Source organism: Schistocerca gregaria, chromosome 1 (genome assembly GCF_023897955.1).
Source record: "Schistocerca gregaria isolate iqSchGreg1 chromosome 1, iqSchGreg1.2, whole genome shotgun sequence".
NCBI classification, from domain to species: domain Eukaryota; kingdom Metazoa; phylum Arthropoda; class Insecta; order Orthoptera; family Acrididae; genus Schistocerca; species Schistocerca gregaria.
In genome coordinates, this window is record NC_064920.1 from 640,382,834 (window position 1) to 640,407,881 (window position 25,048).

The window sequence follows — 25,048 nt, forward strand, 5'->3', positions numbered from 1 at the left end:
AAGGAGGGGAGCAGGGAAGGGGAAAGGATGAACAGGTATATTGGCACAGGGCGGCACACAAAGAGGATGAGGGTATGTGAGAGGGAAGAAGGTTATAGGACAAGGGGTGGAAAGTATTGGGTGGAGGGTGTGAGAGCAGTATATTACTCTGTGTTATAATTTTGGAAGTAGAGAATGTATTGTAAGGATAATTCCCACCTGTACACTTCAGAAAAGCTGATGGTGGAGGGGAGAATCCAGATGGCCCAGGTTGTGAAGCAGCCATTGAAATGAAGCATGATATGTTCTGCAGCATGTGGTGCCAGAGCATGGTCTACTTTGCTTTTGTGCACAGTTTGGTGGTAGCCGCTCATCCTGGTGGATAGTTGGTTGGTAGTCATATCAATACAAAAAGCTGTGGAATAGCTGCAGCAGAGTTGATACACAACATGGCTGCTTGCACAGGTGGTCCAGCCTTTAATTGGGTAAGATAAGCCTGTGACAGGACTGGAAGTATTGAGTGGGTGGATTGTACAGATCTTGCACCAAGATCTGTCACAGGGATACGATGGAATTGGGAGTGGTATAAGGATGGACTGCGATGTTGTGGAGTTTGGGTGGGTGACAGATACCACTTTAGGAGGGATAGGAAGGATCTTGGGTAACATGTCACTCATTTCCGGGCATGATGATAGATAATCAAAGTGCTGATGAAAGATTTGGTTCAGTTGTTCCAGTGCAGGGTGGTATTGGGTGGTGGAGGGGGTAATCTTTTGGAGCTGGCTCTTGAGGGGTGGTGGGAGGATTGGGGATGTGTGGCGAAATGGCACAGGTAATCTGTTTGTGGACTAGGTCTGAGGATAGGAAAGCTGTATGTGATGGCAGCTGTCAAAATGTTGGTACAGTTTGTGGTTAGTGAGTTTAATGTGGACAGAGGTGTGGATGGAGCCATCAGAGAGGAGGAGACCAACGTCTAGGAAGGAGGTATGCTGGGTTGAGGAGGACCAGATGAAATGGATTAGAGAGGTGTTGATTTTGTGAAGGAATGAAGCTAGGGTGTCTTGGCCTAGAGTTGAGGGCATAAAGATGTCATCAATGAACCTGAACCAGGCCAGGAGTTTGGGGTTCTGGAAGGATAGGAAGGTTATCTCTAGATGGCTCATAAACAGATTGGCATAGGGCAGTGCCACACAGGCACTAATGGTTGTGCTGCATATTTGTTTGTATACTTTACCTTCAAAGGAGAAGTAGTTATGTGTTAAGACAAAGTTGTTTAGGTGAGTGAGGAATGAGGTAGTATTACATTGGAAGGACACTGGGAAAGTTAGTGTTTAATAGTGGTAAGACAATGGGCATGGGGAAGCAGGTGTACAGGAAGGTGGTGTCAATAGTGACAAATAGGGATCCAGGAGGTAAAGGGTGGGGTGGTGGAGAGCCAGCAAGGGAATTGGTTGGTTTGTTTGATGTGGGAGGCTAGATTATGGGCAACTGGTTGGAGGTGTTGGTCAATGATGGCCAAAATCCTTTCTGTGGGGCACAATAACCAGCTACAATGGGGCATCCAGGGATGTTGGGATTGTGAATTTTGAGGAGCATGTAGAATGTGGGTGTGCAGAGCCTCACAGGGGGGGGGGGGGGGGGGGGGGTGAGGAGGGAAATGGGTCAGCGGGGAAGCTCTGGAAGAGTCCCAAGGCTTTCAATAGGGATCTGGTAGTCACTGCGTTCAATCACAACAGTGATGGGGCTGTCACTAACCTCGTAGGGATATGAGGTCGTGGCTTATTTTGAGAGGCTTGGCTTGTGGGCAGTGGGCAGTAGTTATTACTCTGAGTTAACATATGTTGCTTCTAGCTACTATCTGTAATAAACTCAAATAGGAGAGAGAATATGAACATTTCTTTCTTTCAATAATAGTGAAAGAACTAGCTACTAGTCAACAACAACAGAATAATTAACTGCTAAATCACAGAATCCACAGTGTGTCCACATCACAACATGGAATAAGTGTGAGGCAGCGCACCAAGCAACAGGTGCATACACTACTTGACATTCAGCAGTGATCAGCTGATTGCATATGTGAAGCACAGAATATCATGTAGTTGCTGCACCAGCCCCCCACTGAGAAGCAGAGCACCATGAGCATCTACCAAACATCTACAAATCTAACATAAATGCTGCATTATGCAGTTGATAGAAATGGTGTGCCATTTTCCAGTGATCAAAATGTCCAACATCTTGTCATGATGGATCGGAACACAGCGGTGGCTGGTATAAGGAGGCATAAGTGCTAGTCTGATGCCCCCTCTGCACAACATGATGTGAGTACTGTTAGACAACTCCTTGTGCACAAATGTTGGTTATGAGCCATGGTGTGATGCTGGCTGAGGTCAAATTTTCAAGAGGTACTCACTCAGCTGTGCTTTGAAATCTGGCAGATGTGAATCATCCCCCATCAAGCCATGTATGTTGACAAATTCCCCTGCCAGCCACAGTCTCTCACCGTATTCTCTTTCTGCTAGTGTGACATCAAGATCTGGCTTGTGTGGTGTGCACAGGTCATGTAGAACAAATGGTAAGGCTGCTGTCCACTTCGAGTCATAGCACATGAACACCATCTTAAGAGATCTGGGCCATCCCTACAGCATACGACTGCTTACTGGGTGGTAGCTTGGGGCCCACCAGAAAACTTAGTGACACATGCAAATAGCTGTAACTTGAATTGGTGCCCTCAGTTGATAGTAATGTGTAGTGGACAATTGTAATGCACAATCCACTGAGACATGAATGCCACTGCCAGTGTCTCTGTGGAGGTGTTGTCCACTGGGATCACTTCTGGCCAATGTGTAAATCCATCTTTGATTGTCAGCAAATAGTGTTGCCCCTCTGATGGTGGCAGGGATCCCACAACGTCAATGTGTGTGAACACGGGTAAATCTCTCAGCTGTCTCCGGAAAGTTCCCAATGGGCATGTGGACTTAGTGTGAAACTTTACTACATTCACAGCCAAGGCACAAGCGAATCCATTGCCAGCAATCTCCTGTTGTTTGAGCCATATATAACAGTCAGAAAAAATTTTAGTGGTTACCATGACTCCTGGGTGAGAAAGGGTATGAAGGCCATGAAAAATGCACTTGTAGAGTTCTGCTGGCCCATAGGGGTGAGTCTTTCCAGTGGCAGTTTCACAGTATAACTGCATATTTGTTCCCGTCATGTTTATGAGTTTGAGTTGACGGGCCATCTCAGTATTTTGAGTATGTCATGGAGCTACTGAACAAACTCTTGCACATTGGACAGGTGTAGGAGATCAACAGTTTCTGTGACAGCACTGACTCTTGACAAGCAGCCAGCTAAAACATTATTCAACATGGAGACTTGCTGGATATCCACTGAAAATTGTGCTACAAATTCAAGTCGGTTGAACTGTCTCAGCAAGCATTCGTCAATGCTCTGGTGCAAGGCCTATGTGAAGGGCGTATGGTCTGTATATATTGTAAATACCCTTGCTTCCAGTTGAACACAGAAATATCTCACTGCTACGTGGAAGTCACACACCATTGTTGTTGTGCATGCACTAGCTTGCATAAGAACAATGTGAGGGGTTGCCATGTCTTGTTAACATATTGTTGAAGCAAAACCCCAACAGCTACTAGTGCCAGGGATGCATGTGCCACTGGATGAATGAGGAGTGGTAAGGGGCGTGATCCCTCTGACGAAATTTCATGGCTCAAGAAAGCCATTTCAGGTCGCCAAACACACACGTAGAAACATTCAGGTTGATGTCATGTGCAGCCAGGCACTCAAAGACTTTCTTGAGATGATGCTTGTGTTCTTTTGGCGTTTCTGAGAATGTGAGGATATTGTCTAAGAATGCAAAACAGTTCAGTAAAACTTGTAGCACCAAGACTATGAGTCACTGCCACATTTGCACAATGTTCCTCAGGGCAGAGTCATAAACTTTCAAATAGGTCAAAAGACGTTATAATGTTCATTTTAGGAATGTCTTGTTTGGCAACAGGAATCTGGATGTAGCCCTTGGCACAAAGGAGGAATGGTGTAATATACCTAATATACAAAGACTTAATGAAAACTTCGATTCCCCGACATCGTGTAGTACAATACCTCACATTAAAATGATTGGTATTGTGGTGATTCACAAACGTCATAAAAATGACACTAAATTGGAGACTAATTAGCAGACACTATTTCAAAATAAAACAAACGGCGATGTATTTTAACAAACAGTGGCATTCATTGTCGTAATGGGAAAGACTTGAATTAGTGAAAATGGAAGGAATAAAATAATTGGGATTAATCACCAACTGTAATTATTCAAATAATTGAACTTTTACGAATGTAGTTTACTCATTCAAGAAGTTATTCTGTCACTTGCAAATGAAGGCACATATAGTAAAATGTAAATTTAGGATGAAAGCTGTAAAAATCATCCTGTCTTAATGACTTTATTAATTAATCTTGTGTTGTTGTAACCATATATACACCTAATTACAAAATTCTGTCAATCAAAACCTGTTTCGTTTTACCCTCTTAGCTTCAATTATTGTTAGGAATGTGAGTCATTGTGTAATTAGCATGTATTAATTAATTTTGTGAAGTTCATTATTTTACTCATATTTAGATGGAATTTTCACATTTAAAAACATTTTTACATTATAAATTTCACATATTATTCCATTCTGTAATTTTAGATGTATTATTCTGTGTAATCAGAACATTTTAGCTTTGGAACTTTTAATTGGAAAAACGACTAAAAATATGTTGTCATTATTAGGTAATAATGGTCAAAGTGACTATCCATTATTTCGAATATATAAATAGGGAAGCAGTGAGGCTGCTGGGATGGGCAGTTTGAGCTGATATCTTGAAGTGTAACCTGTGTTACTTACTTGAATATTATTTCATTAAGATTTAAAGTTGTGGAGAATTATGTTTCTTGATTTGTGAACCAGTTAGTTGTTTTAAGAATACATACTGTACAGCTCGGCCTCTTTGCAATGTGTCATTATGGATTTGATCGGCTGTTACAAACAGAAGAATGAATGTTTAAAAACTGGAACTGATCACTTTCACTGTAAACCACACACTTCATGAAGATCCAGGCAATCTACGAATATTTCAGTTATGTGGAGAAAACTTTCATTTTAACCTTCTACTTATGATTCTAGATAACATAAGATGACATGCACTTTAGATAAGTCAGTTCATCTGTCTTTGAAGTTTTGAGCATTACCTTACTGACGAGTAGATAAAGTAAGGAGAAGTGTTGAAATGGCATACTTTTGCAGACCTGGGAGGCTTCGTGAATGAGGAAATCTGGTTGAGAAGTGTCATGTACCCTCCTTCTTTTACCTGGATGACCTTGACATTGTAACTGGATGCATGGCATCAGAACCCACCTGTAGACAGCTCAATAACTGTGTGTAGCAAACAGGCATTGCCAACGTCTGAGAGCTAGGAGATCAGACCTAATTATTGGCTCTGCCATGTCCACAACAACGAATTTTCATGCTAAACCACATTGGAATCCCACATCTATTGTCACTTGTTGCATGTTGTTCAACAGAATGCATTTTGTCTCTTGGCAACAAATTTGCACCCCGGATTGTGACCAGTCATAAACAGGCAAGAAGAGGAATGCTCAAATGTGTCGACTTCTGCTTGGTGATTAAGGTTCACATATACACATGGCAGATTACACCTATGTGTTTGGTCACAAAACAACTGATTGTACCAGCATATGTTAGATGCTTGTGAGTAGTCACAGTGAAGACAGATCTCTGCCGATATCTATCTTTAACACAATGGTTTGTGAGAGGTTCACTCAATTGTTTGCTTAGGGAATCAACTTTTGTCAACAGGTCATCATTTACTTGCTATTCCAGTCCTGCAACATTCTTTGTCAACTTGTTGTTTATTTTTGACAAAGGTGTTGTTGCCCAAAGGCTCGTTTTGTGACAGTCCCTATCTGTGACTCAGAATCTCTGCTTTATGGTGAGTAGCAACTGTCCTTTTCATAATAATGTTACAGTCTATGCTGGATTTTCCATTATTTAACTTTCACATTACATTTCCTCCACCCCATGAACCATGGACCTTCCAGTGGGTGGTGTAATGTAATTAACTGTCAGAGATAAAGTTTATCTCATTTCATTATGTTGCCAGAAAATGTATTTAATTTATTTAATTATGAATATTTTCTTTTATTATAAATAATGGATTTGTTTGAGATGTTAAATTCTGTATATTTATATGTATTTGTTTATATGTATCTTTGGAGTGTATTAAGGTCATTAGACCAAAGAATCTAGAGTGCAGAAATGTCTGCAACTTCTGGGCACATGTTGGCCAGCCCGCCACTTCTTTGTCTGTATTGGAGGGAGATGGACATGTTTATGTGACAAGTGCAGTATAATACATTTAGAGTATCAATTTTCATAGTGAAAATGGTGTAATTACTAACAAAAAGTACGAATAAATACAATTTTTAGCTGGAAGTATTTCAGATTCGGTAGTGTTTATTTCAAACAGGAAGAAAACCCAGGCCATGCTTGTTGGAATGATTATTTTGCAGACAAAACTTCAAGAACCCCTAGCCAAATGAGATCTGCAGTGTGTAATCTTTCAGCAGCTACTAATAAATAAGTCTTGCTGAAGTTGTGCTGAAGCTACTCGTATTATTCTCATTCAAAACCACATGGTGAAAGTGTGGTCCTACCACAGTATACCACGTAAGATTCCACAATTTTTCAGTTATCTAAGTAACGAGATAGGTAACAACCAGTACAGTGGGGAGGCTCATGTGCCTCAGTAGAACGACAGCCATACAATAGGTGCAACCACAATGGAGGGATGTCTGTTGAGAGGCCAGAAAAACATAGTTGCAGGGGCAACAGTCCAGATGATTGATTGTTCTGGCCATGTAACAACAACCAAAATGGCCTTGCTGTGCTGATACTGTGAATGGCTGAAAGTAAAGTGAAACTATAGCTCTAATTTTTCCCAAGGACATGCAGCTTTACAGTATGGTTAAATGATTATGGTGTCCTCTTGGATAAAATATTCCGGAGGTAAAATAGTTCCCCATTCAGATCTTCAGGCTGGGAATAGTCAGGAGAAACAAAACATGTTTTATGAATCAGAGCTTGGAATGTCAGATCCTTTAATCAGGCAGATAGGTTAGAAAATTTAATAAAGGAAATGGATGGGTTTAAGTTAGATATAGTGGGAATAAGTGAAGTTCAATGGCAGGAGGAACAATACTTCTGGTCAGGTGAATACAAAATCAAATAGGGGTAATTCAGGAGTAGGTTTAATAATGAATAAAAATATAGGAATTCAGATGAGGTACTACAGTCAGCATAGTGAACAAATTATGGTAACCAAGATTGACATGAAGCTCACTCCTACCACAGTAGTACAAGTTTATGTGCCAACTAGCTCTGCAGGTGATGAAGAGATTGAAGAAATGTGTGATGTGATAAAAATTATTCAGATATTTAAGGGAGATGTAAATTTAATAGTCATGGGGACTGGAATTTGATTGTAGGGAAAGGAAGAGAAGAAAAGTAGTAGGTGAATATCAACTGGGCATAAGGAATGAAAGAGGAAGCTGCCTGGTAGAATTTTGCACAGAGCTTAACTTAATCATAACTAACATTTGGTTCAAAATTGCTGAAAGAAGGTTGTACTCATGGAAGAGGCCTGGAGACACTTTCAAGTTTCAGGTAGATTGTATAATGGTAAGACACAGATTTAGGGACCAGGTTTTAAACTGTAAGACATTTCCAGGGGTTGATGTGAATTTTGAGCACAATTTTTTTAGTTATGAACTGTAGATTAAAACTGAAGAAACTGCAAAAAGGTAGGAACTTAAGAGGATGAGGCCTGGATAAACTGAAAGAACTAGTACTTGTAGAGAGTTTCAGAGAGAGCATTAGGGAACAGTTGACAAGAACAGGGGAAAGAAATACAATAGAAGAAGAATGGGTAGCTTAGAGAGATGAAATAGTGAAGGCAGCAGAGAATCAAGTAGGTAAAAAGATGAGGGCTAGTGGAAATTCTTGGGTAACAGTGGAAGTATTGCATTTAATTGATGAAAGAAAAACATAAAAATGCAGTAAATGAAGCAAGCAAAAAGGAATAAAAATGTTTCAAAAATGAGATCAACAGGAAGAGCAAAATGGCTAAGTAGGGATGGCTAGAGGATAAATGTAAGGATGTAGAAGCATATATTACTAGGGGTAAGATAGATATTGCCTACAGAAAATTAAAGAAACCTTTTGAGAAAAGAGAACCACCTGAATGAATATCATGAGCTCAGATGCAAAACCAGTCCTAAGCAAAGAAGGGAAAGTGGAAAGGTGGAAGGAGTATATAGAGGGTCTTTACAAGGGCAATACACTTGAGGGCAATATTATAGAAATGTAAAATGGTGTAGATAAACATGAAATGGGAGATATGATACTGCATGAAGAATTTGACAGAGCACTGAAAGACCTAAGTCAAAACAAGGCCCCAGGAGTAGTAGACAACATTCCATTTGAACTACTGACAGCATTGGGAGAGCTAGCCATGACAAAATTCTTCCATTGGGTGAGCAAGATGTATGAGATAGGCGAAATACCTGCAGACTTCAAGAGGAATATAATTCCAACCCAAAAGAAAGGAGGTATTGAGAGGTGTGAAAATTACTGAACTATAAGTTTAATACATCATGGTTGCAAAATACTGTCACAAATTCTTTACAAACGAATGGAAAAGCTGGCAGAAGCTGACCTCAGGGAAGATCATTTGGATTCTGTAGAAGTATTGGAACACATGAGGCAATACTGACCCTATGACTTATCTTAGGAGATAGGTTAAGGAAAGGCAAACCTATGTTTCTAGCATTTGTAGACTTAGAAAAAGCTTTTGACAATGTTGACTGGAACACTCTCTGGGGCAGAAGGCTATTTGCAATTTTTACAGAAACCAGATAACAGTTACAAAAGTGAGGGGCATGAAAGGGAGTGAGACAGGGTTGTACCCTAGCCCTGATGTTATTCAATCTGTATATTGAGCAAACATTAAAGGAAACAAAAGAAAAATTAGAGTAGGAATTGCAATCCATGGAGAAGAAACAAAAACTTTGAGGTTTGCCGAAGACATTGTAATTCTGTCAGAGATGGCAAAGGACCTGGAAGAGCAAATGAATGCATTGGACACTATCTTGAGGACATAAGATGAACATCAACAAAAGCAAAACAAGGACAATGGAATGTAGTTGAATTAAATCAGGTGATGCAGAGGGAATTAGATTAAGAAGGAATAAATGAGTTTTGCTATTTGGGGAGAAAAATAGCTGATGATGGTTGAGGTAGATAAGAGATAAAATGTAGACTGGCTATGGCAAGGAAAGCATTTCTGTAGAAGAGAAATTTGTTAACATCGAGTATAGATTTAAGTGTCAGGAAAGTATTTGTGTGGAGTGTAGCCATGTATGGAAGTGAAACATGGATGATAAACAGTGTAGATAAGAAGAGAATAGAAGCTTTTGAACTGTGGTGCTACACAAGAATGCTGACGATTAGATGTGGAGATCATGTAACTAATGAGGAGATCCTGAATAGCCGTCAGGTGGCTTGCGGAGTATGGATGTAGATGTAGATGTAGATGTAGAAGAGGAATTTGTGGCAAAACTTGCCTAGAATAAGTGGTTGATAGTACCCATTCTGAGGCAACAAGGGATCACCAATTTAGTATTGGAGGAAAGTGTGGACATAAGACCAAGAGAAGAATATACTAAGCAGATTCAGAAGGATGTAGGTTGCAGTAGTTATTCGGAGATGAAGAGGCTTGCACAGGATAGGGTAGCATGGAGAGCTGCAGCGAATCAGTCTATGGACTGAAGACCACAGCAACAACATTACACTTTTGAATCCTATGTTTCTCCAGATCTGAATTTGATCTTAATAATGAATAATTTTATGAACTTCATAGTTTTGCTAATGGTGCACATTTCAGTAAACTTCAATAACTGCATAAAAATCATGGAAAGGTAAACCAATCAACTGAAAAATTATTTTGAACTTTAATAAATTCTACTGAAAAAAGGAAGATTTTTATCATAATTGTGTTTTGAAACTTAACTTAAAAGGAAGAGGGCAAGAAAGGTGTTCCATTGCAATCATGCATTGACATATTCTGTTAAAATAACTAGAACAGCACTACAGCTGTAAGTTAATTTACCTGCAGATATTTTTATTCTAAATATTGGTGATAAAACTAATTTATCTAAGTTAAAAATAAGAGCAAACCATCAATAAGTACAATTAATTGCTAAATTTACAATAATACATACCAACATCTGTTACTGGCTTCATGAAATCTTCATATAGAGCACCAAAAACATTAGTACCCTGAGAATCCCAGTAAACATCAGAAGGAATGACGTCTCCTAAGGTGTTTTCCATGTAGCCATTCATCAGTTCATATAGCTCTAAATCACTTACACGATTCAGTCCTCTGAACTCTGTCACAAAAATGAAAACCACGTTACTGTTATAAGTGAGGAAAATTCAAAATCATATTTAGTGTTACTTTAGGCTGGAGGGTCATTTTAAGTTCACTGCATAACTTAAATATGCATCTTTGGGGGTTAATAATTTAAGCTTCAGTTATCATCTCAAATAGAATAGGAAAACATATGGCAGCTGTGATAGATAATTTATTTCCAGATCCAGCTTCTTACTGCGGAATAGATGTGAGCTGCATAAGAAATGGTTTGTTGGACCATGATGGTCAAATAGCAGTAACCCCAGGAATCCTGAAAGAGGAACAGTACATACTTCCCCTTATCTTACATATTTTCTCAGAGAGAATTTAAGGGATTAATAGTGCAAAGATGCTAAGCTAGGGCACAGAGTATATAAAAAAATTTGATTCTTTTCTAAAAATATTTGTGCGACACTGAGAATCCTGTTTCTTTAGAATGGATAAGGTTTTATTGTGGTGGAAACTAAGAGAAATAATGATTAACACATGGGTTAAAAGTATTTTATGTCAGGTAGAAAGAGCTGGGGGCTGTAGTCTTATTTAAGTTAGTTGGTATTTGATGGCATGCAAGCAGGACAGCTCACTCCAGCAATACAGGAATGGAAGCTTGAAATTGTTGGCTACCAGTGTTGCCACCATGGCTGCATAGAAGCATTGTGCCTGCCAGATCTCCGTCAGCTGTTGCTGTAGGAGGTTCCTGTATGGCTGTGATTCGTGTAACATTTGGTTCTGCATGCTTTAATATGTATGATGGAAGGACTGGCAGTTGAAAGAGTGATAGTCTGAGATTCACTCTCCTAAGAATGTTTCAAAAAGGTCAGCCACAGCCATTTTAATTAGTGAGTTTAATGAGAGGACATACCGGGTGAGAGGGGGATGCAGAACCCCATCTTATTGCTTTGGATAAAGTGGTGGAGTAAACCAAAGCTTTCTGCAGCAACAAACAGTATTTTAATTATTAACAAGGAGAAATTTGCCATGGCAGGAGAGGTGCTTTTATAGGAGAGTTACTAATATCAATCTTTGTGCGTGTGTGTGTGTGTGTGTGTGTGTGTGTGTGTGGGTTTTTTGTTGTTGTTGTTGTTGTTGTTGTTGTTGTTGTTGAGGATGTGATATTTCATCTAATATATGCATATGATTCATGGCAGGGGCATCCAGTGATAATTGAGCTATGTGCTACCCTTTTAGAAACAGAGCTATTTAGTGATAGAAAACTGTTTGTCACAAGTTGTGAAAAGTTTACTATTCCAATATAAATTTATCTGTTGCTCCAGGTTGCTACTGGACTGCTCAGATATTTGTCTAGCAGCATCATTTTCTGAGGAAATTTTGACCATACCAATTGACTTGATGAATTGTGTGTAGAGATTCAACACAGCAGGAAAACAAAAGAAAAGAATAGAATAGAAAAGAAAACACAAAATAAATAATTGCATCATGAACCATACTGTTAGTGGCAGTATGATAGCCCTGATGGACAGAGGAAACAGGATAATATTGCAACACATACTGGAACTTTATAAAGTTTCTTTCCTAACAGTCTGCTCTTATTCAAGACCTCTAACCATCATGATGAAATGGAATGCTGTGCTTTTGTGAAGTCATTTGAAGACTCTGTGCTTTGGACTAGACAAAAAGGTCTGCAGTTGTTATGGATACCTTCTGTATCATTTTATGTCACAAAATAATTATCCACAAAGATAAAGAAAAGGAAGGCCTAGTTTGCTGGATAGAGAAACGTAACATACAAATTAATAGCAATTTAAAACAGACACAATTATTAGAACTTCTGTCACAATGGAAATCAATGTACCCAATTTACCTTCTGGATTAAATGACAAAAACTGCAGAAATAAAGTGATCTTTACCATTGCTATTTCAATGTAGTAAAATTTATTTGACTGCAAGCCAAATGTCAAGTAGCTGTAGAAAGCAAAAATGTTATGTTGACTGAAGTGCCTTTTGAATGACTCAGTTGAAAAAGTATCCCTGAAGATTTGAAGGAACCAGTAGATGATTTACTTTATGAAGATCTGTCACAAGGTCTCATAAATTTAAGCAACTTCACTGAGTTCTGAAATTAGAGGGGAAATTCAAGTTGGAGTTAATCCACAGTCAGCAATCTGCACTGTTAGGATTTTAACTAATTACATGTTTCAAGATGTTTGTAAATTTAGGAACCTCTGATAACTTTGTATGAGTCATTGAACTGCCAGTGTAATTTCATATATCACAGGCCATATGAAAACTCATTTTAATGAAAAAATGACTGTGTTTAGTAATACTGGTATGTTAAAGACAATCAAATTGCTTTTGACAGCTGGAAACCTTATGGATAAATAATCAATTAGTGGTACCAGGTAAAATGAAACATAACAATATTATTAAGGTTTTACTGGGTCCAAAACGCAATGATACAGGAACTAAAACTGAAACCGAAAGTTTTCTCAATTTTTTTGATTCTGAGGTAACTGATTGTGTTATTGCAAACACCAATAGGCAGATAAATAACAAGAGATCATCTGTGATTTACATGAGGGACAGAGAGTGCAGAAACACTTCTGCTTCTGAAATAATGGCTCTCTTAGGAGCATTGTTTCTCATTGCTGTTCAAAAAAAAAAGGAGTATGCTCAAACGTATTAGAGCTGAGGGCACCAGATGGCACAGGGACGATTATTCTCAGGACAGCGCATTTAACTGGAAACACTTTCTGTTCTTGCTCCAGTCACTGGGGTTTGATGATACTTCAACGAGAAAAGAGCAACTTTCAACTAACAAAACTGCTGCCGTCTGCAATCTCCAGCCTGCATTTTTGAGCAACCACAGAAATAACTACAGCCCAGGGGAGTTCCAAACCATAGATGAAATGGTTGTTCATTTTTGTGGGCGTTGTGGTTTTGTGCAGTACATGCCCAATACGCCTGCAAAGTATGGTCTGAAGTTGTATGCATTGTGTGGTAGCAAGGAATTTTACACTTGCAGCTGTGAAGTATATACAGCAGACAGAATCCTGGACCATATCTTGCATCTAACTAGCCTATGGATATTGTGAACAGATTAGTTGGACCAATCAAGGGCACTTACAGGAATGCAACTATGGAAAACTATTACAGTAGTAACCCTTTAGGATAGTTTCTTCTAGAAAATGGGCTAACATTCTTAGGGACACTGAAAAAGAACAAGAAGGAAATTCCTCCAGAATTTTTATCATACAGGTTGTGAAAAACTGGAAACAGTCTTTTCAGATTTCAAGATGACTTTGGTCTTGTTTCATGCCAAATGAAAAGAAACAAGGCTGTGCTTTTTCTATCATCAGTGGATGAAACTGGTGGAGTAGACACTTCTACAGGAAAGTCTGTTGCAAATCTGTTTTAAAACAGTGGCTAGTGGAATGGAGGGGGTTCACCTGCAGGTGAGAATGGCACTGATTAGAGGGAATCACAGGTGGAGGTCCATTACAGTGTGAGTGGGAGAGAGTTCATGGCAGGGGTACAAGAATTGAGCCAAAGTATCTGCTGGTCCACGGAGCATGTGGCATGATGCTGCACGCAGCAACTATTGTGGCTCACAGAACTTGTCAATGACTCTGCTGAAAGAAATTGTTTTGATGACCATTGTATTACTCCCTGACCTTGTCCCAGTGACAGACTCTTGTGCTTGATCATTATTTAGATTGCACAATAGGTGACAGCATTTAACTGGAAGCACTTTCTGTTCTTGCTCCAGTCACTGAGGTTTGATGATACTTCAACTCGAAAAGAGCAACTTTCAACTGACAAAACTGCTGCCGTCTGCAATCTCCAGCCTGCATTTTTGAACAACCACGGAAATAACTACAGCCCAGGGGATTTCCCAACCATAGATGAAATGCTTGTTCATTTTTGTGGGTGTTGTGGTTTTGTGCAGTACATGCCCAATAAGCCTGCAAAGTATGGTCTGAAGTTGTATGCATTGTGTGCTAGCAAGGCATTAGAAAGACTAATGCTTTTTAATGGACGTTATTATTTTCAGATTTCCAAGTACTCCAATGTTGCCAATTTTGGTTCATGCGGGTACTGTTCTTATTTAACACTTCTGCCTGTGCTGAGTGGTACCAAGTGATGAACCAGTTTTCCTTCTTTTTAAATCATTGTTGGTTAAGCAGGCTTGGTACTCCCTCTTTTCTTTGAAAAGTCTAATCTCATAGTTTATCTGTTTTAGAATTCAAACTGATTGCATATGTAATGTTTTGCTGCCCATTAAATATGCACAAGTAAGTAAGTGTCTTTTAATTGTGTCTGTGTGCAACTTCATGTGTCTCCCTTATGATAAGTAGCCATCTGCCTTTTCCTACATTGTTAATATGTGCAAGTTTTATTTGTGTGGTATTTTACTGTGGGCAGTAGTGGCTGTTCCAACAGAAGGCACCACCCCAGTATTTTGGACAACTGTCAATTCCAGCACTGCCCATTTGGCAGTCATAAACTGCGTAAAGGTTTTGTTGAGTAAATCCACCATGCACTTTGTTGATCAGGTGAAACTGATGTAATTTGTTCCTGCCTTCTGGCCATTTTTTACAAGTGGTAATCCATAGACCATTTAATTGTTTTAAAACCATGTCAGTTAAAATAAGGGCTAGCATCAGTGATGTATCTTCACTCATGACACAAGTGATTTCAGAGAATGGACATCCATACGGTTCACAGGCCCACTTATAGAGGCCACCTGTCTTGCCCCTCTGGCACACAGTTGTGAGTCACCAAAGAAACAGCATTATTTAAGCAGTTGCAAAAGAGTGCTATACCTATTCTTTAAGCTGTATTACTGTTATCCAGTCTACATGTTCAGTGCTACACACAACCCATATCTTATGTGTTGCTTTATAAAGTAGTATGCTCCCTATATTGTGTTTGTTCTTGTTATAACATCTGCGTTATCTTTCCTACATTGGAATTTGTTTAATATTTGAAGGGGCGAGCACCTGACATTAGTTTTTTTTTTTCTGCATTAGCGATGAGAAGCCTAGTGTCTGCTTTACTTTTCACATACTAAAGTTTCTTTAATATTTGAAGGGGCTAGTACCTTGCATCTATTTGTTGATTTTTCTGTACTTATTGTTTTCAGTCACTAATCATTATAAGGGCTAGTGACCATTTTTATAAGTCCATAAATGTATTCCCAAATGTAGTTAAAATGGAGGCTTTTAAATTAATACATTGAAAGATAGTTGTCATCCAAGAAGTTTTCGTGATCTGGTAAATGCCTACAATCTCAAGTTACATGTACAAAATCCAACGAGATGATGTCAGACCTAACAAACATCGACAGATCACATAATTCCTCAGAATTATTGAAATGGTGCAAGTAATAACCACTAAAATCTCAGATCATGATGGACAATTGGTTGAATGTTTTCTCTGAAAAAAATACTGTTAGGATATAGACAGCTGAAGCTAGAAAATTTAAGTAGACTAAAAACTTTATTAAAGGGAGAAGCCTGGAGGGAAATACACTCAATAAAGAACATACAGGAGAGACAGGAATACTTTTTTTCATTACTAGGCTACTATATGGGATGTATCAAAAAGGATGGCACAAACTTACATGGCTGAAAGTACACGATAATAGAAGCACAAATGCCCCAGTAAACATGGGACTGCAAACGAGCCACTTCAGAGACATTCATGACTGTATGGCTCCACGCCAACACTGAAGTCATTGTAACACTGTCCAGTTTCCCCATTGTGAACTTGAGGCTGTCCTATGTTCACTGTTTGCACAACAGAATATTGCCAAGAGATGGAGTTGGAATCGCACCATACATGTGGAACATACAGGACGGATACAGACACAGTCTCAAAGGGTATCAGTTACATCTGAGGAGTGCCACATGTGCTGTGTTGTAGTTACAATGGAACCATATAGTAGCAAAGAGTATGCGGATATGCATTTCAAGTATGGTAGGGCTAATGGCAATGTACAGGAGACTGCACGCTTGTACCAAAAACATATCCTGATTGAAGACATCCCGAAAGACATACATTTACAAGGGTCCATCAGTGCCTGAGAGAACACAGGTGGTTTGCACATGGCAGAGCAGGAGGTAGACCTGCTCGCATTGTGCCTGAGGTTGAGGATATGGTGTTGGAAGCTGTACAGTGCTCTCCAGGAAACTCAACAAGAAGAACTACCATGCATGTGCCTGTACTAAGCCACATTAGTGTATGGAGAATTTTACATCAAATTTATTGTATCCTTATCACCTGCAATGAGTTCAATATCTCAATGATGCGGACTTGTTCCTAGAGTGATGTTTTGTTAGTGGCTGCCACCGCAGGCTGTAGTCAACCCTCATTTCGCATGTAACATTTTATTTACAGATGATGCAGGATTCACATGTGATGGTGTGTTTAACTATCACAATACATATTTGTGGTGTGAAATAAACCTACATGCAGTTCATGAGCCACCACATCAGCAACATTTCTCACTGAATGTGTGGTTAGGGGTACCAGGTGATCAACTCATTGGGCCACACATTCTTCCACCACAACTTAATGGATGGAGGTACCCTAGCTTTCTGCAGCGTCATCTTCTGGGATTGCTTGTTTCCCTTCAGCAGCATCAGAGTATGTGGTGCATGCATGGTGGAGATCTGGCACATTTTGCTGCTTGTGCGAGATGGCGCACAGATACGGCCAAAGATGGATAGGTCACAGCAGACCTGTACCTTGGCCTCCAAGACCACCTGATCTAATTCCTTTGGATTTTTGTATCTGGGGTCACCTCAAAAGCAAAGTGTACGGCACACCCATTAACACAGTTGAAGAACTGGAGCAGAGAATTGTACATGTTTGTAAAGAATTCCAGAATGATCTGGGGGTTTTGAAATGATTTGAAATTCATTGCAGCGACAAGCACAGTGTTGCATCCAGATGCAAGGAAAACACTTTGAACACCTCCTTTAACAGGTACCCCATATGTGAAATGTGAGCTAATTGCAATGTTCAACCAAACAGTAAAGTCTAAATTTCAAATTAATGTACACTAACTAGAATGATGTTTACAAGGACATCAGTGGCAGCTAGGAACCATACAGTCATGATTATCTCCCAAGTGGCTCATTTTCAGACCTGTGTTTACTGGGACATTTGTGCTTCTATTATCATGTACTTTCAACCATGTAAGTTTGTGTTATCCTTTTTGATACACCCTGTATAAATATTGCTTGCCACATTGTAACCAGAAACCTGTCTAAGGGAAATACTAAGAGTAGGATCGCAGAATACATTATAAAATCAAGGGATGACCTACAAAAACTGAATAATAAAGAAAACTATACCTAGCGCTGTCCCTTATAAGAACAAGAAGAGAGAAAATAGTAGAATAATACTAGAAACTAAGTCCAGTTTTTACCAAAAGGAAAAAATCAGCTTACAGAAACGTTTCTAACAAATACTATGTGATCACACAATAAATGTCACAGGAAAGGATCAGATTAAAAAGATAGCAGTAATAAAATTTTAGAGAAAGATGGAAAGGAATGTAAAGATCCAAATGTCATCAGCACTATTTTTAATTGACATTATGTTGAAGTAGACCTTACCAGTTAATTCACCTTGTCAGATCACCTTGTCTGAGGCACCTTATGTGCCAGGTGGAGGAGCTTGTGTGCTCTGAAGAAGGTGGGAGACTATGGATTCGCCACAGTGGAGCAGCCAGACAAAGTGTGTCCCACACCACAGGGTAGTGGATGCAGACTCTATAGATTAGATCATCAACCTCTCTAAGGGAGCTAACCCAAAATAAAAGCCTGGTTCTCCAGGATCAATACCCTGCCTTGTGAACAGCCTATCATTGTGTTTAATTTAACAAGGAATGTCAGATAAATTGTGTCAAGGAAAAGGAATATGGATAAAATAGTGCTTAAATTAGGAACATGGAATGTGCATACACTGCTGCAGATGCTAAGGTATAGAATGGAAGTTTTTGCACCCCACAAAATCGGTTGGTAGAGTAGGGGTGTGATTCATAAACATAAATTCTACCTATGTTATTTGGGAAAGAAAGACAGGGGGAGCAAGGAGTTAGGTTTATACTTTCCAAAGATGTGGAAATCTGTTATTGCTTTGACTCTACATAATGAAAGAATAAGCACTCTGCATATCAAACAGAAATTTGATAATGTGACCATCGTAAATGTGTATGCACCAACAGAATAATCAGATGAAGACATGGTAGATGCTTTCTATCATCAGTTACAGGAGGTTTGTGATGAAATACCTAAATATGGCTCCAAAATAGTCAACTGTAATGCCAAACTCAGCAAAAAAGATGCTATCAGAGGCATCTTTGGTAAAAAAAAGTCTGCACTGTGAAACTACTAATAACTGTACGAGAGTTACCGAGTTGTAAACAAGTTGAAGGCATTGTGTACCTGTTTCTCAAAGAAAAATATTTACAAAGGGACCAGAAAAATACCAGGAACAAATGAAGTAAAGCAAATAGACCATACATTGATATTCAAAGCAAATAGACTGTATATTGATATTGAAGAGGTGGGCATCTGATATGGAAAATGAGCACACTTTCCGAGGAACTAATTCAGATTCTGCTCATTATCTAGTATGAGACAAAGTGAGGCAGAAACTTGCTATGGCTGCCAAAGGAAACAGTACCAAAGCAAAGAAATGGAATATAGAACAACTGAAGGATGGGTCTGCTGTTTAAGAGATCAGGACAGATTGAGTTACAAGCAAAAGATAGAGCAGGCCATATATAAAAAGAATGAAATTCTAATAAAAATAATATTCTGACAACATCACATAAGGAGAATTATAAATGAAGACTGGTATGATGACGAATGCAGACAGACTGTGGAAGAGAAAAAGGTGCAAGAATCAAGTGCTTACAGCAAAATACAAGATCAAATAAGGCATTATATAATGAAGAGAGAATAGACACAGCAAGGGTATGTTGGAGGGAAAAAAAGGGAGTGACAAAGAGAAATACAGAGGAAATGGAAAAGCACTATCAAAGAAACGAGAGCATAAAGTTTTATAATAAAATTAAAGAAGGAACTCGATAATATAAACAAAAATAATAGCTCATAGGGCAAAGAGGGATATTTGCTGTCAGATAAATAAGATGTTCTGGACAGATGGACAGAATGCTTCAAGGATTTCTGGAGGGCAATCCTATCAGGAGTGTGGAGCCACTCTACTACACTGCAGATTCAGAGAGACAAGAACCCACATTAGAGGAAGTTCAAAAGGTAGTGCACTGTCTAAGAAATCTATAAAGCACCAGGAACTGGTGGAGTAACTGCAGAACTGTTGAAAAATGGGGAAACTGGTCTCCATAACTGAATACACAAACTTATATAGTTGATATGGAACCAGGAAAAAATCCCAGAAGAGTGGACCTTAGTGATAATCCATGCTGAATGTAGCCTATAGGAGTCTCTCTAGTATTGTCTACAACAGGCTTGTTTCATATGCAGAAGAGATTCTGGGAGAATATCAGTGTGGACTTCAGCCTGATAGGCCAAGGACAGATAAGATATTTGTGCTGCGGCAAATACATGAAAAGGTGTTCAAGTATAATATATGTTCACTCATGACCTCTACATAGACTTCACAAAGGCTTTCAATGGTCTTGAGAGGACATAAATGCTAAATGATTACCTACTGCTTGGTATACTACCTAACTATGTTTCAATTACGCAAGCAACATTAGCTGATTCCAAGGCTGCAGTGCAAGTGGATGGAGAACTCATGAAGTGGTTTAGCATTAGTGAAGGAGTCAAACAAGTAGATGCCCACTCTACAATTCTTTTTAATCTGATTCTTGATCAGCCATTCAAAAGCTTCAAACGTCTAGTTACACAGGCACAAAGTCAACTTTTTGAGATGTGTATATGCTCATGATGTAGGTGTTATTAGCTGAAGAAGAGTTTCACTAGAGAGAAAAATAGGTGAGCTGAAAGAAGCCAACCACCTAGAGGCTTTACTATTAATGAACTGAAGACTAAGTACAAAAATTTCACCAGGAAGGAACATTACAACTTGGATGAACTACCAATAACTTCTTTCAATTTTGAACATGTGCAGAATGTTGACTATCTTGGACCTAATACTGATAGGTCAAATTCCATGTCATCTAAAGTAAAAGAGTTCATTCTAGGTGGTAATAGATGCTTTCACACTAATAAGCTTATGACCAGCCCAGCTGTAATTTACAGATGTGAAACTTGGACACCAACATGTATTTATGAGCGGCGGCACAGGATATTTTAAAGCAGGTTCTGTCCAATATCTATGGGGCAGTTCAGGATAACAATGGTTTCTGGAGATTTAGATCAAACACAGAGCTGGATCACCTTATAGAAGGAGCTGACATTATAAGAATAATAAAAAGCAGGAGAATAGCAAGGCTTGGAAATTTCCTTAGGATGGATACTGGATGAAACCCTAAAATGTTTTTGAATGGAGGCCAGATGGAATAAGACAAAGAGGAAAGTCACAAAAGCAATCAACAGATGATGCTGAAGAAGATGTAAAATCCCTCAGAGTTACAGGGCAACAGAGAACTGCACTGGAGGTCAGAATGGAGGAAAATTGTTGAAGAGGCTGAGGCCCAGCCAGGATTGTAACGCCATGAGAAAAGGTAGATGTGGAAATAATGGAAAAATTCACAAAACAGTAGTTCCCAAAAATAAAGATATATGAATAACATATCCAACATCACAGAATGTATTTTTCTTCTGTCAGCAAGTGAATCATAGGTGGCAAAAATAGTACACTCTCCAAAGCCCAAAAACACAGAAAATCTTGATGGAATATTGTTTGTGTAGTAAAGTACAGTGCTCATTGACTAGTGAGACCTCTGGCTGATTTGATTAAGTCAACTATTGAAAATGGGATATTTCCTAAATGTCTGAAAAGAAGGAAGAATGCAGCACCTGTGCATGTTCATAGGTTAGTGAAATTTCAAAAGAAGACTGTTGCATGTGTTACAAATCAATCTCTAGACAATCATACAGAAGTAAATTTAGAGAAATTTTTATCTTCACTGCCCCTTCACTGTACATATGTGCAAAAATTATTTGCTTGAATGTAAACATTATGGTACTTAAATAGAGAAATACATGATTACAATACAAGAAATAGGGATGATTATTATCTACAAAGGAAGTGGCTCAAGTTAACTGAAAAAGATTGTACAACTGTTGGTCACATTTTATACAATAAATTACCTCACAGAATAGAATGCATTGAAAAGACATCAGGTCTCAGAAATAAATTGAAAGGTTATTTAGTCTCTTTACCTCTATATAGTCTTGAGGGGATCAAGATGTTACATACAGTAATAGTGAACCCAACATTAAGTATTTTCTCATTTATAATGAATTAACTTTATTTGGTCATGTCGGTATAAACACATCCGCTCGAATATGGAGTTCGGAACACACTGAGATCAACAGTTTCCAAAGAAGTTCATTCTCAAAGATGATAAGATCAACTCTTGCAGTCAATAACCGCCACAGAGCCCTCGCCGGTAGTGTGGAGCATGGTAAGGATGATGAGACACGTGTGTGCACCTGGCTGGCTGATGGCGCAGGTGCGCGTGACCGATCATGTCGTGGCAAGCGCTAGCACGAGGCATGATCAGACCGTTTCTCGATGTCTTGGTAGGCACAACCAGCGGTGGGAAGGAGGTGCAGAAGGTGTCCACAGGTTGACCGTGCCATGATGCTGATGGCACGGTGGAAGCAGCAGGGGGTGGCGTGTCGGTGGGGAGAACATCGTCATGCTGTGGCCGTGTGGCACAGTGGGGTTTTGATCCAATCAAAGGCGCGGAGTGCGTGGAAGATGCGATGTGATGTATTGACAAAGTATTTGCCAGCGAGTGCTGTGGTAAGTGCAACGTGTCCAGTAACAGTTTGTTATAGGCCGTATGACATAAAGGAGCAAGCATGCTGTGGCTTAAAAGGTTGTGTAAGAGATGCCAGATAAGCAACACTCGCAGTAATGATGCAGTTATAGAGGCACTTGATGTTGCATCAGGGGAGAAAACACATGAATGACCGTGGTGACTTCGGTGTAGAAGGAAACGTCACCTCAGAGTCAATGGACGGTGAGTGTGTTACAGTAATAGATGGCAGGATGTTCCAAGCAGAGTTGACAGTGTCGGTGTTTTGGTGTGGAAACATCCATGATCGAAGGTTGGGTGGCATGGCCATGAACCCTGTGCATGAGACATGGTGACGGCGAGAGGCGGTGGAAGGCGGATGTGGTTGGCAACACCATGGTCAGAGCAGGAAAGTGATGAGACGTACTGTGAACGTGAAGAAGTCGAATCGGCGGATGAACTACTGATCCATGGTGGAGAGGCGACACAGTTTGATGGAACTGGAGTTGCATGCATGCTGTTGCTGTCGGCGCTGCGGCTGAATCATAAGGCTGCAAGCTGCTTGTGCAAAACTGCTGCATGGTCGTGTGTCGGAGCTGAAAGATGCTCACTCGTCGAAGCAGAAATGGCAGATGTGTTGGTCGTACATTGCAGAGGTTGTGAAGAGGCCAGCAAAGCAAGTGGCAGTGGAATGCAGCTGGTTATGCCATGGTACAGAAATGAAATGTCTGGAACTACCAAGGAAAGGTGGCAGCGGTGTAAATAAGTTGCTTGTGTCACATCAGTAACGTAGAATTTCCACTTGAGGTGGCGTGATGAAGACAGTTGTGACATCAGGGACATAGATCCATGTAGTGTGATCGTCAGGGTATTAATTGTAGCTGGTAGTAACAGCAAAAGATCATCAGCAGTCAGAGGTGGAACAATGACAGGATCATCTCCTTGCATGTCATGCTCGGTTGCTGTCAGCTGCAGTATATGTAACTGATCTTGTATCAACAAGTTCTATGTCGCAATTTGCTCATGTAGCTGTTGCAGTTGTTTAGGCAACAATGTATGTCATTAAGCAGTCTGCTGTGTATTGCTGAGTAAGATGGGGTCGAAATCATAATCTGTCTCTATCAAAGGGTAACCTGGCGTACAAGACAAGGCCGGCGGCACAGTATTGACGTAACAGTTGGAGTAGAAGAGATCATGTGTGCAATCGCGAATGTGAAACTCAGTACTCAGTGGCGGCGGAGAGAGAACACGTTCACTGCTGTATGAAGCATTGATACGGCTGAAATCATCTTCTGGGGTGGGTGAACAAGTTGCGGGCGCGATCGAGTAGTGAACGGCCAGGTGGTAAGCGTGCTTAGTGTTGGAGAGTTGTTGACAAAATGTGGGTGCGGTAGCTGTGGTGGGATCATATGTCACGCAGCTGTTTGTTTTGACTGGGTTGAGGTCAGTTAGCCAGGCGGTGGCCATGATGTCGCTGTCGGTAGCAGTCGAGCAGAGTCGGTGCGGCTCGGGTGCTGCTGCATAGAGGGAGGCGTGGGACGTCCAGTGTTGCACTGAGAAACCGCCGGCATTGTTGTTGATGTAATTGGTGCATTGTCGTTGATCAGTAGGATGTCCTTGATGAAATTGAGGCGCTGAATTACAGCAGCTTTCGCTCTAGTGTACTTGTCACTCAAATTGTCAAAGATAATGTCCGTAATCATATAATGATAGTACTTTATGTGCCTGAAGAGTATGAGGTATTTGTCACTTTTGCCAGTGATGCCATAAGAGGAGAACATATACTTTGCGGCCATGAACAACATTGGAAGTTGCTCAGAGAGAAATGTTGGTAGTAGAATGCTGCAAATGAGGGACAAGCGCGGAGAAGCGGAGGAAAAGTTGGCGCAAACATTCAAACTCTGGAAGACGGGCTGTTCGGAAAGTGGGTTGAACGAATTTGCACATGGTGTGGAAGACGCAGTAGCTGTGATGGGCATTTGTGAATTCGACCAGGCATGTGAATTAGCCATAGTTCGGAATTCGTGCGAAATTGGATTTGCAACATAATCCCCGTTTGTTGCAGTCCATTGTTTGGCATGATTGTCCGGTGTCAAAGCACTGCACTGGTGAATGTAACTGTAATAATTATCATGCAAAAGCAAGTCAAAATTGTCCAAATTAATTGGCAAAGGAGCACAGCACTGTCCGGAAGTGAAATTACCAACGCGTTGAGCGGGTTTCGACAGACGACATGTGCGCCTCGGTTGCATTGTCGATGTGTGAGAAGGTGACGAAAGTTAGCAAAAAGCATGAGTGACACAAGAGTTGGGAATTTACACACTAATTACACTTTCTGTACACTGCAACCAGGTGCAGCGCGATGCGAAGTCGATGAACTTAGAAATCTGACAAAGGGTTGCTGCATTGTTTGTCCATGGCGATGTTCCAGTACACATTTCTGGCATTGTAAGCCGCATTCGTGAGTGTCGGGGTCACCAGTGATGGGATAGAGATGTTACATACGGTAATATTGAACCCAACATTAAGTATTCACTCATTTATAATGAATTGACTTTATTTTGATCATGTCGGTATAAATACATCTGCTCGAGTACCTCGTTCGGAACACACTGAGATCAGCTG

The 25,048-nt window shown here is 40.0% G+C and overlaps 1 protein-coding gene across 3 annotated transcripts in view; it reads right to left on the reverse strand.

Moving 5' to 3' along the window:
• LOC126360492 (retinoid-inducible serine carboxypeptidase-like) overlaps nt 1-25,048 on the reverse strand; it is a 283,675-nt gene that overhangs the window by 220,974 nt on the left and 37,653 nt on the right. For 2 of the 3 annotated variants that reach the window (XM_050007718.1, XM_050007717.1), the window contains exon 6: nt 10,337-10,507. The exons of the other annotated variant lie outside the window; for it this stretch is intronic. In XM_050007718.1, the coding sequence (XP_049863675.1) occupies nt 10,337-10,507 (171 nt within the window). The remainder of the gene's footprint in view (nt 1-10,336; nt 10,508-25,048) is intronic. 3 annotated transcript variants of the gene reach the window in all.